General features: G+C 43.3%; 1 protein-coding gene across 4 annotated transcripts in view; it reads right to left on the bottom strand.

The window, feature by feature from the left end:
• The window catches only part of iffo2b (intermediate filament family orphan 2b), a 59,764-nt gene extending 50,412 nt beyond the window's left edge, over window positions 1–9,352 (bottom strand). For 2 of the 4 annotated variants that reach the window (XM_078557997.1, XM_078557995.1), the window contains exon 1: window positions 8,299–9,352. In XM_078557997.1, coding sequence (XP_078414123.1) covers window positions 8,299–9,176 — 878 coding nt within the window. In that variant the 5' untranslated portion in view covers window positions 9,177–9,352. The remainder of the gene's footprint in view (window positions 1–8,298) is intronic. The other 2 variants (XM_078557996.1, XM_078557998.1) reach the window with 1 other exon arrangement.
• Between the last annotated feature and the right edge of the window lie 2,926 nt (window positions 9,353–12,278).

Genomic DNA, 12,278 nt, shown 5'->3' with positions numbered 1-12,278 from the left:
ATAATTAATCCACATTATAACATGCTTTTGGAGTGTGAAGTCCATTTTCGGCACTCCCCATTAAACAATAAACAAATCATGAGCACAAAGCACCAGGTATTTGAACTAACTAAAGATTTATCAGAAAGAAGAGAACTATGCCCATAAAATGCTGCCCATCAAAAGCAAGATATCAAACATTCAAACTCATGTAAAGTCAAAATATTTAAAAGAAACATTTAAGCTGACAATCTGACATGCACAGAGGTACTGGGGAATAAAGTAAAACTGCCTTGAAACCAAAATAACATTTCCATATTTGATCAGTAAGGCTAGCTAGCTAACACAAGGTATGCTTTTCAACTCAGTGGGCTGAATGCTCTCCTGCTGTACAATTCTGTGATCCCTCCATTTATGCATCGGACTCAATTCACGAGTGAAAAATCAGTATCTTACCAAGAAGGTCAGGAATGGAATATAGCTTAACTCCAGCCAAATGGCACAGTAGGTGCAAAGGATTCAGTATTTGTTGACTATGGAGGAAAGTAACTCTGAATGAGTAGCTGGAGAATGTGGCAGAGGCATTGTGGGATAGGTATAAAAAGGACACCATTAAGAAATTTAATAGCAAAATGAGAAAAATCATAAGGATCAGATGATATCTATGCCAGGAGGTTTGGAAGAAAGAAAAGCAGTAAGCACAATTTTTAAATATCTTTGAGAACAGAAGTTAGACCAAAGGACTGGAGGGTGGTAATTATTTTACCCTATTGAAAAGGGGGGGGGGGGGAAATCCCAATTATACAACAATTAGTTTTACTTCAGCTGAGAGTAAATTTCTACAATTCATTATGCAGAAGGAAATTCATTAAAGATATGGGTTAATCAGGGACCAGCAGCATGGATATGCAATGGGCAAATAGTACCCAATTAGTTTTTTCAGGAAATCAAGAGTATCGATAAAAATAATGTGATTTATGCATGTATGAGGAGCCACATTTATGCAGAGATCAGTGCTGGAACCTCTTGTTAACTGCTACGTAAATTTTAACAAAAGAATGATATTAAAATTTGCTAATGATACCAAGTTAGATCATTGCAAAGCATGATGAAAAATACAAAATAAAAGCAAAATATTGCGGATGCTGGAAATCTGAAATAACAACAGAAAATGCTGAAAAAACTCAGGAGGTCTGGTAGCATCTGTGGAGAGAGAGAGTTAAGTGAGTCATACAGATTCGAAACGTTAACTCTGTTTCTCTCTCCACAGGTGCTGCCAGACCTGCTGAGTTTTTCCAGCATTTTCTGTTTTTATTTCTTAAAAATACAAGAGGTAGGCATTAGCAGAGTGGGAAAATAAAACTCAACACAAATATATGTAGTGCATTTTGAGAACAACAATGAAAACAAGCAAAGTCCCCAGTAGTTCTGCAGTCTACATTCTGTTCACAGGCAAATAGCACTACCATTTGCCAGTGCCATAGGAGTCAATTACAATGATGCTGCTTACAACACATTAAGCATGTAGATAAAGGCAGTTCAACAGGTTCTTCAGTACATTTACACTTTTGTTAATCCCCTGCATTTACAAAATAGCCCTTTATCTTGGCAATTGAATTCAAAAGTCATCAAAATAAAGCCGCGAAGGGGGAATGAGGGTGAGCGGTGTGGAAAGAAACACGATCAAAACGGGCCACAAATTCATAGGAGCTAATTAATCAAAGTTACACTTCTCTCCACAGATGCTGTTAGACCTGAGTTTTTCCAGCATTTTCTGTTTTTGTGCCACCATCAGAAATGCACTGTTCCGCTTTTAGTTTTGTAGAAATAGGATTTCTCCATCTGATTCCCCACTCAAATGCACTGGGTAGCGAGAAGTTCCTGTACTTGCACAGAAAGTTAAGGCATTTCAAATCTGAGTACAATGTGGTAAATGTTCATTACTATCAATCAACCTCTCTGGCACTGAAAGTAACTAGAAGTGTTCCTTCAAGTTTTAATTGTTGTTGAAGACTTTTTCCAAATTAAAACTACTTTTTCTTCATATTTTTTCTCTCCCAATTCAATCTTTCTCCCCCCTCTATCTATCTCTTCCCAGTTTGACAATGAATATCATTCTAACTTACACATCCTTGTTCCGAACTTGCATTGATTAAATCTCTGTGCTTCAATCTTTATGGGTAAGGAAATACATTGTTGCTTTCCCTGTGGAGGGCATCGCACCATTTCATCTCCCACTGCCAGCAAATTGCCATTGCAAAATATCATGGAGATTAACTGGCAACAGCAAGTCTAACTAACTAGGAGTGGGGTACCTTTTGTTGACTGTTTAATGCAACTTGCCAGCTATCAGCAGTAAGGCCAACACACTCGGTGCAAATAATGCAGACAACGATAAGAATCAAAAATGGAGGAGCAAAAAAGATCTAAGGATGCAGATGTGTGTTTCACTTCTTTAATGGTCTATGTAACAACTTGCAATCCTATGCTGGTACTAACACAAAAATATCCGAGGCATAAATTAGGCAACAAATCAACAAAGTTGTGCATCAGAAACATTCAAGTTTGTGCCCCTTGTATTTGAATGCCACATTAGGGAGTGCATCAGGATCGGTGAGATTAAACATTTTGCTGGGAATAGCAAAGGTGGACATGAAATAGTGATTAAGATATAAGTTTTAAGCTTTAGTATTGTGGCAAATGAAGAATCAAAGACTAGTCAGTTGGGATTTAGAAAGTAACTTGAGTTTCCACCACCCACCTCTCCTCCCAATCAAAGACAAGCACACAAAAGGAACTGAGGTCGGAAGCAGAGAAAGTAAAAAAGGGCCAACAGGTTTCTGAGAGTCATTCACAGGGATATTGAATATAAAAGCAAGGTGACGACATTGAACTAGTGCAAACATTTGGCTACGTCAATGGAAGTACAGCAGCTCTGGACACCCCATTGCATTAGGAGAATAGAGCCACAAAAAAAGGCACAGAAAAACTTCGCCAGAATCATATCAGGAATGAAAGTCATAGTTATGAAGAAAAAAATGCTGTTGGTCAGTGGAATATAGAAGAATATTTGGGAGTTGTTGGAAGATTATTAAAAAGGTTCAACATTCTGAACAGCTTTTTTAACAGATAAATACATTGCTATCACTGCTGTTGGTATCAATAACAAGAGCATAGAAAATTATTACAAGAACAAAGAACCAAAAAATCCATACAACAGGATAACTAGAATAGTTGATTTACCACAAATGACTATTGGGGTACAGACAATCATTGGAACGGGGATTCAGTATGTCTCCGCTTTTCAAATACAATCAGGGAATGAACAGTAAGAGGTGCAGTTAAGGAGCTACAAAAACAGGTGTGATGAGCCAAACATGAGTGGAGAGCTGGTTCAATCAACCTCTACACTTCAAACAACAGTGCAACCCAAGTTAACTTTCCTTCAGATTTTCCCATTCTGAGACAGATGGCAAACAGTAGCTCCCCATTAGAACATAACTAACAAAGGGGAAAACGGGCTGACATTTAATCGGTAATGTCTGAGCTCGTGGTTTTAAAATAATTTTTCCTCTTTAGATTCCCCAAATTATCCACATACAGGGCAAGCAGAAGGCTTACTCCCCGGTTTCTGGGAATGTCACTTTCCAACTAAGCACTAGAAGGTGCAAGAAAAAGGCACAGGTTGACGTGTCCTCTGATTTTCCCTTTCACCCAATGAAGCACCACATCTCAAGCACTCCAAATACCCTTCTAAAGGCAGAAAGTCATCACACAAAATTACACCCTTGAATTTGCACCCTACAACTGTTTGGCTCAAACCAACATATGTGGTCCATTATCTGTCAATTTACTGCTGTCCTAGGGCAATAAATCATTGAGAATGAGCTAAAATATTGGTGCCATGACTGGCTCCTAAAGTAATAAATGTATTACAATGCCCAACCCAAAGAGGTTAAATTCAACATTTCTTACATCCAACACATTTCTTTCAGTCACTTCTTGATATTTAAAGTATCCAAAGCTACCAGAAAATATTTCATTCTAAGGTGATCTGCAAAAGGATTACTAAATTAATCTATTGTGGTTGATAAGTGTGTTTTAAATCCAAATTGACTATGCAAAATTGTGTGCGGGTCCATTGAAGCAGAGAAATGTTTGGCAATTGCAGAAATTTAGGTTTGACAGAGTTAAACACAATGGGAAATACTTGGATTAATTTTCTGCATTCGGATTGAAGAAACACGCAGTTATCATCTCACATATTAGAGTTTATGTACTCTACATGGATAAAATCCATGTACATACATAGTTTAAGAGATTCTAATTTTTTTAAAGTTTGTTTTAAAAGACTAAAACTCATCATTTTCTACAAATGTGTTCAGGGTCTGCAGGATTATATACAAACGCTCAACTATTGACTCAATAAAGCAGTTTATAAAGCTGTGTACTGACAAATGCCTGGATTCATAATCTGTGTTCTACAATAAGCTTCCATCTCCTTCAGCTATCCAATCAAAAATGAGAAAACGTTTGATCTCCAATTTAGAAGTACATTATTCATTTCACATTACCCCTCCCCTCTAAGAATGTTGGAGTCGCATAATCTTGGGAGATAACAAACGATTCTTATTCCATCACCATTTCACAACATTTTTTCTAATGTAGTGCAGCTGTGCAATTTACATCATGAATATGATTCCACCACATATAGCTCTACACAAAGAATGCCTGAAAAGTGTAACAAATTATTTTGTGGGTCAGGTGTCACAAGAACTCTCAAAAGTAACCAAATCAAACAACTCAAAGCCACACAGGTTGTATTTTCATCACAGCATTAGCAGTAATAGTTTCTGCACGCACAAGTTTAACGAGAAATTACTATCTAAAGTTTAAAAACCTAGGCTCCTTTTATATAAGATTTACACATTTAATGACCCTCACTTATACGTGGGGATACTGGTGGAATTTAAATCTGCTAAAAGAATCTTCCATGTTTGTCCAATGGTTAAAGTAGTGGCTTGTCGGGCCATTTGCAGAGTGGAAAAATCAAGTGCCTCCACACACCCCCGCGCGCCCCCCCCCCACCACTCCGACCTCTGGTGGATCTTTCCAGGTCCATCAATGCTGGTTCTCTAAGCATATGTTGCTGACGGTAGCTCCATTTCCTTCAGATGCTATATTTTGTATTCATCCTTTTCTAATACTTACCCCAACCCCTTTTAAATGATGGGGTGGATGTAGAGAAAATGTTTCGACTTCTGGGCGAGGCCAGAATTAAGGGCCGTAAATTAAGGTGGTCACTAATCTAATAAACATTTTATTCATTCATGCGATGTGGGCGTTGCTGGCGAGATCAGCATTTATTGCCCATCTCTAATTGCCCTTGAGAAGGTGGTGGTGAGCTGCTGCCTTGAACCGCTGCAGTCCTTGTGGTGTAGGTACACCCACAGTGCTGTTAGGAAGGGAGTTCCTGGATTTTGACCCAGCAACAGCGAAGGAATGGCGATTGTAGATCCAAGTCAGGATGGTGAGTGGCTTGGAGGGAAACCTCAAGGTGATGGTGTTCCCATGCATCTGCTGCTCTTGCCCTTCCAGATGGGAGTGGTTGTGGGTTTGGAGGTGCTGTCTAGGGAGCCTTGCTGAGTTCTTGCAGTGCACCTTGTAGATGGTGCACACTGCTGCCACTGTGCATCGGTGGTGGAGGGAGTGAATGTTTGTGGATGTGGTGCTAATCAAGCGGGCTGCTTTGTCCTGGATTATGTCAAGCTTCTTGAGTGTTTTATTTTTTTAACATACGCATATACGGAACAAAACAAAATGTGTAAACAAAGTTCAAACAGATCCATTGCAGTGGCAATACGAGTTCTGGTCCCCCTCATTATTTCTGCTGCATGGCAATGTGTATACTCGAACATTCCTTGTTCCAGTCCTACTCTGGCCCCTTCCCACAACTCTTTCTCCGGTACATTGATGATTACTTCGGTGCTGCTTCATGCTCTCGTCGGGACCTGGAAAAATTTATTAATTTTGCTTCCAATCTCCACCCCTCCGTCATTTTCACGTGGTCCATCTCTGACACTTCTCTTCCCTTCCTTGACCTCTCTGTCTCAATTTCTGGTGATAGACTGTCCACCAATATCTATTACAAGCCTACCGACTCTCACAGCTACCTCGACTACAGCTCCTCACACCCCACTTCCTGTAAGGACTCCATCCCATTCTCTCAGTTCCTTCGCCTCCGTCGCATCTGTTCTGACAATGCTACCTTCAAAAACAGTTCCTCTGACATGTTCTCCTTCTTCCTTAACCAAGGTTTTCCACCCACGGTGGTTGACAGGACCCTCAACTATGTCCAGCCCATCTCCCGCGCATCCACCCTCACGCCTTCTCCTCCCTCCCAGAAACATGATAGGGTCCCCCTTGTCCTCACTTATCACCCCACCAGCCTCCGCATTCAAAGGATCATCCTCCGCCATTTCCGCCAACTACAGCATGATGCCACCACCAAACACATCTTCCCTTCACCCCCCGGCGGCATTCCGTAGGGATCGTTCCCTCCGGGACACCCTGGTCCACTCCTCCATCATCCCCTACTCCTCAACCCCCACCTATGGCACCTCCCCATGCCCACGCAGAAGATGCAACACCTGCCCCTTCACTTCCTCTCTCCTCACTGTCCAAGGGCCCAAACACTCCTTTCAAGTGAAGCAGCATTTCACTTACATTTCCCCTAACTTAGTCTACTGCATTCGTTGCTCCCAATGCGGTCTCCTCTACATTGGAGAGACCAAACGTAAACTGGGCGACCGCTTTGCAGAACACCTGCGGTCTGTCCGCAAGAAAGACCCAAACCTCCCTGTCACTTGCCATTTTAACACTCCACCCTGCTCTCTTGCCCACATGTCTGTCCTTGGCTTGCTGCATTGTTCCAGTGAAGCCCAACGCAAACTGGAGGAACAGCACCTCATCTTCCGACTAGGCACTTTACAGCCTTCCGGACTGAATATTGAATTCAACAACTTTAGATCTTGAACTTCCTCCCCCATCCCCACCCCCTGTCCGTTTCTTCCCCCTCCCTTTTGTTTTTTCCAATAACTTATATATATTTTTCTTTTCCCACCTATTTCCATTATTTTTAAATCTATAACTGTAATGCCTTGTCAGTCTTTCCACCCCACCCCGACTAGAGCTGTACCTTGAGTGTCCTGCCATCCATTCTTAATTAGCACATTCTCTTAGATAATATCACCACCTTTTACACATCTTTGTTCCTTTATCTGTGACATCTTTTGATTATCTGCTCCTATCACTGCTTGCTTGTCCCTACAACCAACCCCCCCCCCCCACCAAACTTCTCTCCCCCCACCTTAAACCAGCTTATATTTCACCCCTCTCCTAACTTTACTCAGTTCTGCTGAAGGGTCATGAGGACTCGAAACATCAACTGTTTTCTTCTCCACCGATGCTGCCAGACCTGCTGAGTTTTTCCAGGTAATTCTGTTTTTGTTTTGGATTTCCAGCATCCGCAGTAGTTTTTTGTTTTTATATTAATGCTGGTTCTCCCCTTGATCATTATATCTTCAAACCGAGCATCTCATTAGATATTACACTGAAAATCTTATGGAAAAGCTCTTAAAAGTAATATAAATGGTTTCCTTTGAGCCTTGGAATGTTTCGCCATCTTATGTACACCAATTTAATAAATTTGCCCACGCCTGCATCAGAATAAAAGTCACTATTCTTAGTGATCACACTGTGGACTGTCAAAGGATCCAATATGATCTAAATAATCCTTTAATATCAGAGATTCGTTGATAGTTTTCAATCTGATCAGGGGTTCCTTATTGCTCGATAGAAACCATAAATGCCCAAGAACACACTCAAACAGAATTTACTCCCCAGTCTCAACAGGGCATCTCGGAGCAAAGTCAGCAATGCTTAGTTTCAATTTTCAAATACCATTACCTTGTTTAGCTTTTTTAAAAATAGATTGTAAAAGATCTACTCTTCAGAACACACGCTTGATACTGATCATAAACTGGCTACCGTTAACTGCTAATATAAAGCACGCATGTGCAATGCTTGACCGTTACACGGCAACATCACACCGGTTTATTTTCTGTCACTCCCTAGCCATCCTCTCTGTTTATCAGCTTCAATGGTGTCGATTCCAGCAAGTTGTCTTTTAACTCTGGAAAATTATAATCCTCCTGCCCACTGTCAGCAGAGTAGCCGAGGCTGCTCATTTATCAGTCTCGCAGCTGTTGCCCACTCTCAGATATTGCACCAAGCTCCGCAGTGAAAGCGCTCACTCACTTTTTCTTGTACTCATCCCGCTCCCTCTTCACTTTGGCCAGCACATTGTAGAGGGCCCGCAGCTCGGGGGTGATGGTGTCGATCTGAACACCGACTCCGTCCGGGTGGGTCCAAGACACGCCGGGTCCCTGCACCGTCTCCAGGCCGCCTCCCACCTTCCTGATGTGAGTGAAGCTCCAAATGGTCCCGGGCAGCCGGCTCGGATAATGGTGGTGAGGCAGAGAGCCCGAACCGGGAGTGTAAGTGGAGCCGGCGCCGGGAGTGTAACCGACACCAGGCGTGTAAGCGGAGCCGGTACCGGGCGTGTAACCGGTACCGGGCGTATAACCGGAGCCGGCACCAGGGGTGTAAACCGAGCCGGTACTGGAGGAGAAGCCGGCACCGGGAGTGTAAGAGGAGCCGGCACCGGGGGAGTAGCCGGCACCGGGGGAGTAGCCGGCACCAGGAGTGTAACCGGCACCGGGAGTGTAAGCGGAGCCGGTACTGGGGGAGAAGCCGGCACCGGGAGTGTAAGCGGAGCCGGCACCGGGAGTGTAAGCGGAGCTGGGGGTGAAACTAGAGCCGGCACCGGGCGTGTAACTGTAGCCTCCGACCGAGTAACTGTAGCCGGTGCAGTAGTCCAGCCGGGTCTGAGTGGCTACGGCCCGGGTGCGGCCCAACCGGGTCCTCCGCGGCCCCTGGGCCGCCTGCAGCTGCTTCTCCAGCAGCTTGTTGCGCCGCTCCAGCTCATGGACCTTGGCCAGGAAGCAGCGGAAGCGCAGGTTGAGGGTCTTGAGGTGGCTGATGTTGGAGCCCAGGTCGTTCCGCAGCGCCAGGGTGACGGGGTTGGGCTCAGACAGGCCGCAGCTCAGCAGCGGAGGCATCGCCGCCGGGTTCATGGTCAGGACTGGACTTCGGGATTCAGTGACGCGGCCACGGGCAAGAGCCCATGGCACGGGGGGGAGAGAGAGAGGAGCAGGACAGGGTAGGGCCAGACGCCGTCGGGAGATGGGAAAAGCTCGGCCTGGGCCAGACCTCCGCGCTGCTCAATCACTTCCAAGCAAATTAGCGGCACACCCGGCTTCAGGGTGACTGTAGCGCTGCAGCGTCAGAGCGAGGGGTGGGGCCTGTTCCGCTGGGCGGGGCTATCATAGGCTCCGCCTCTCGCGGTCATTCCCTCGGCCTTGGGAGCGCGAGACTTGTTCCAGCAGGCTAGCGGCGATCGCGGCTCCCGCCTTTCCTTGCCTGCGGTCTCGCTCGAGCGCTTGAGGCAGTTGCTGAAGTGCCCGGGCTTCGGGGAGAGGTTGAGAGCCCACCCTCAGGCATTCCCTCTCTACCTCCGCAGCTTAAAACTTGCATCTTTAACCAAGCTTTTCAATAATTTCTGACTGTAATCTCTGTTGCGCCATTTGTTTTGTTTTGTTTTCCTTGCATATTGCAGTCTTAATTTTTGTGGACCCTAGTTTTGTTTTCGGACTGCAGCAGTTCATCATTCTGCCATTCACACCTCCTCTGGACACATCTTTTGTTTCTTTACTTGTCCCATTGCTATCCCCTTTGGTTCTACCCCAACAACTCTTTTGTCCTTCAATGTATTCCACTACCTTCCATTTTGCTCTTTTTCAATTTCCCCCCATTTGACCTACTTAAAACCTATTACATTTCTGACTTCTGACAGTTTTGATAGAAGGTCATTGACCTGAAATGTTAACTCTGGTTTTTCTGTCCACAGATGCTGGCAGACAAGCTGAGTATTTCCAGCATTTTCTGTTTTTAGTTTAGATTTCCAGTATCTGCAGTATTTTACTTTTGTAACTGACCAAATTTTTGGTCATCTGTTTCAATATCTCTTTCTGTGACTTGGAGGTTGAATGTCATTTGACATATTTGAAAATAAATCATCAGTAAAGAAGTGGATGCAATTGGATGATGGTGAGTTGAGGAAGGGATAAGTATAGAGAAAACATAATGGGAGAGAGGACACATATACCCTGAGTTGGGCTTTGTTATATCACAGATTGGGAGATAATCTAATATGGAGCTCACCAGTACTGGCCCAATCAAATATTCACTCTTTACTATTTACTCCTGTTAAGATGAAGTCAAATTTTGTTTGTAAAAAATGTAAATCATGCAGTAACTTGGATTCAGCAATTTTAACAAAAGACGTGTAATTTTTGTACTTTTTCAATTCAATTTACAATTAAGCAATTTTGAATTAAGAATAGACTATATTCCATACAAGACTGAGATCTGATAGGTGCAGCCTTCCATGTACCATCATAACAGCAACGTGATAGCATTATTCCATCCCAGATTGAGAGAAATACCAAAAAATTGGAATACCATCACATTCAAACAGAGAGTAACTCTTACATCAAAACAGGCCATTCAGCCCAAATGGTCTATGCCGGCATTTATGTTCCACATGAGTCTCTTCCACACATTTCATCTAATGCATATCCTATTCCTGTTACCCTCATGTAATTACAAGATTCCCCTTATGCTGTACACCTTAACTACTCCTTGTCATAGTGTGTTCCATATTCTCACTGCTCTCTATGTAAAGAATTTTTTCCTGAATTCCCCATTGAATTTATTAGGAACTGTCTTATAATTATTAACTCTAGTTTTGGACACCCTCGTGAGTAGAAACATTTTCTTAACGTCTATTATCTTAAATACCTCTATCAGATCACCCCTCAGCCTTCTCTTTTCCAAAGAAAAGAGCACCAACTGTTCAGCCTGTCCTGATAGTATGACCTCTCAGTTCTGGTATCATCATTGGGAATCTTGTTTGAAACGCCTCCATATCTATTTTATTACATGGAGACATAATATGTTCACAGTATTCCATGTGTGGTCTAACCAAGGTTCTGTACAAGTTTAATATATCTTTGTTTTTTAATTCTATCCCTCCAAAAATGAACTTCAGTGCCTGGTTTGGCTTTTCTAATGGCTTTATAAAGACAACTCCCTAAGCACCACCCGTTCTCAGTCAATGAGACTAATTCTGACAAGGGTAGTAGCGCCTTGCCATTGTTCAGTTGGAGACTGAGAGCATGCTGGACAATTCTTAGGGCATCACCCTAACCGTAGCAACCTTAAGGCTACCATTCCAAAGTACTAACTGCCTGAAGATTTTCCCACTCTTATACTTAGTAAACATGATAAGGCCAGCTGCCCAACAGGCACAGGTCACAGGAACAGGAGGAGGCCATTTCAGTCACTCGAACCTATTCTGCCATTCATGGCTGATTTGTATCTCAACTGCATTTATCCTCCTTTATTCCATATCCCTAACAAAAATCTATCTATAGTAGCCTTGAGAATATTAACTGATCACATATTCCCAGCCAATGACTAAATCATAGACATTAGGCTGACGGGACACATCACACATCACTGTGCTAAGATCCATTGATGAATCTTCTGGGTGCCGTGCTATCCTCAGATTGAGTATAATTCCCATGAGGTGCTTCTCAGGATCTGTATCATTCCCAGAAGGAAGCCAATCTTGACACATGCAACTCCAAACTTTGTCCTAATTTGGAACTAATTGCAGTTCTTAGTCTGACAAGGATTGCTGCTGTCTGCAGATCCAATAGGGGCAGTCCCTAGGCTTTGGCAATTTAAAAAATTCATTCATGAGATGTGAGTGTTGCTAGGAAGCATTTATTTCTCATCCTTAATTACTATTGAGAAGGTGATTGTGAGCCACCTTAAACTGCTGCAGTCCATGTAGTGGAGGTGCACCCACAATGCTGCTAGGGAGGGAGTTCCAGGATTTTGACCGAGTGACAGTAAAGGAATGGCAATATATTTCCTAGCTTTATAAAGACAACCCTAAGCACCACCCATTCTCAGGCTGCATGACTTGGAGAGAGAATTGCAGGTGGCAGTATTCCCATTCCAAGTCCTGTGGCGAAAGTGAATTGGCAACAGGGACAGGACTATGAACCTGGGAGTCCCTAGTCTAGAATCTGCACGCAGACGACAGA

Source organism: Cetorhinus maximus, chromosome 15, assembly GCF_964194155.1.
Source record: "Cetorhinus maximus chromosome 15, sCetMax3.hap1.1, whole genome shotgun sequence".
Taxonomy (NCBI): Eukaryota; Metazoa; Chordata; class Chondrichthyes; order Lamniformes; family Cetorhinidae; genus Cetorhinus; species Cetorhinus maximus.
The sequence above is the reverse complement of the archived record's forward strand: the minus strand, read 5'-3'. Positions and strand labels throughout refer to the sequence as shown.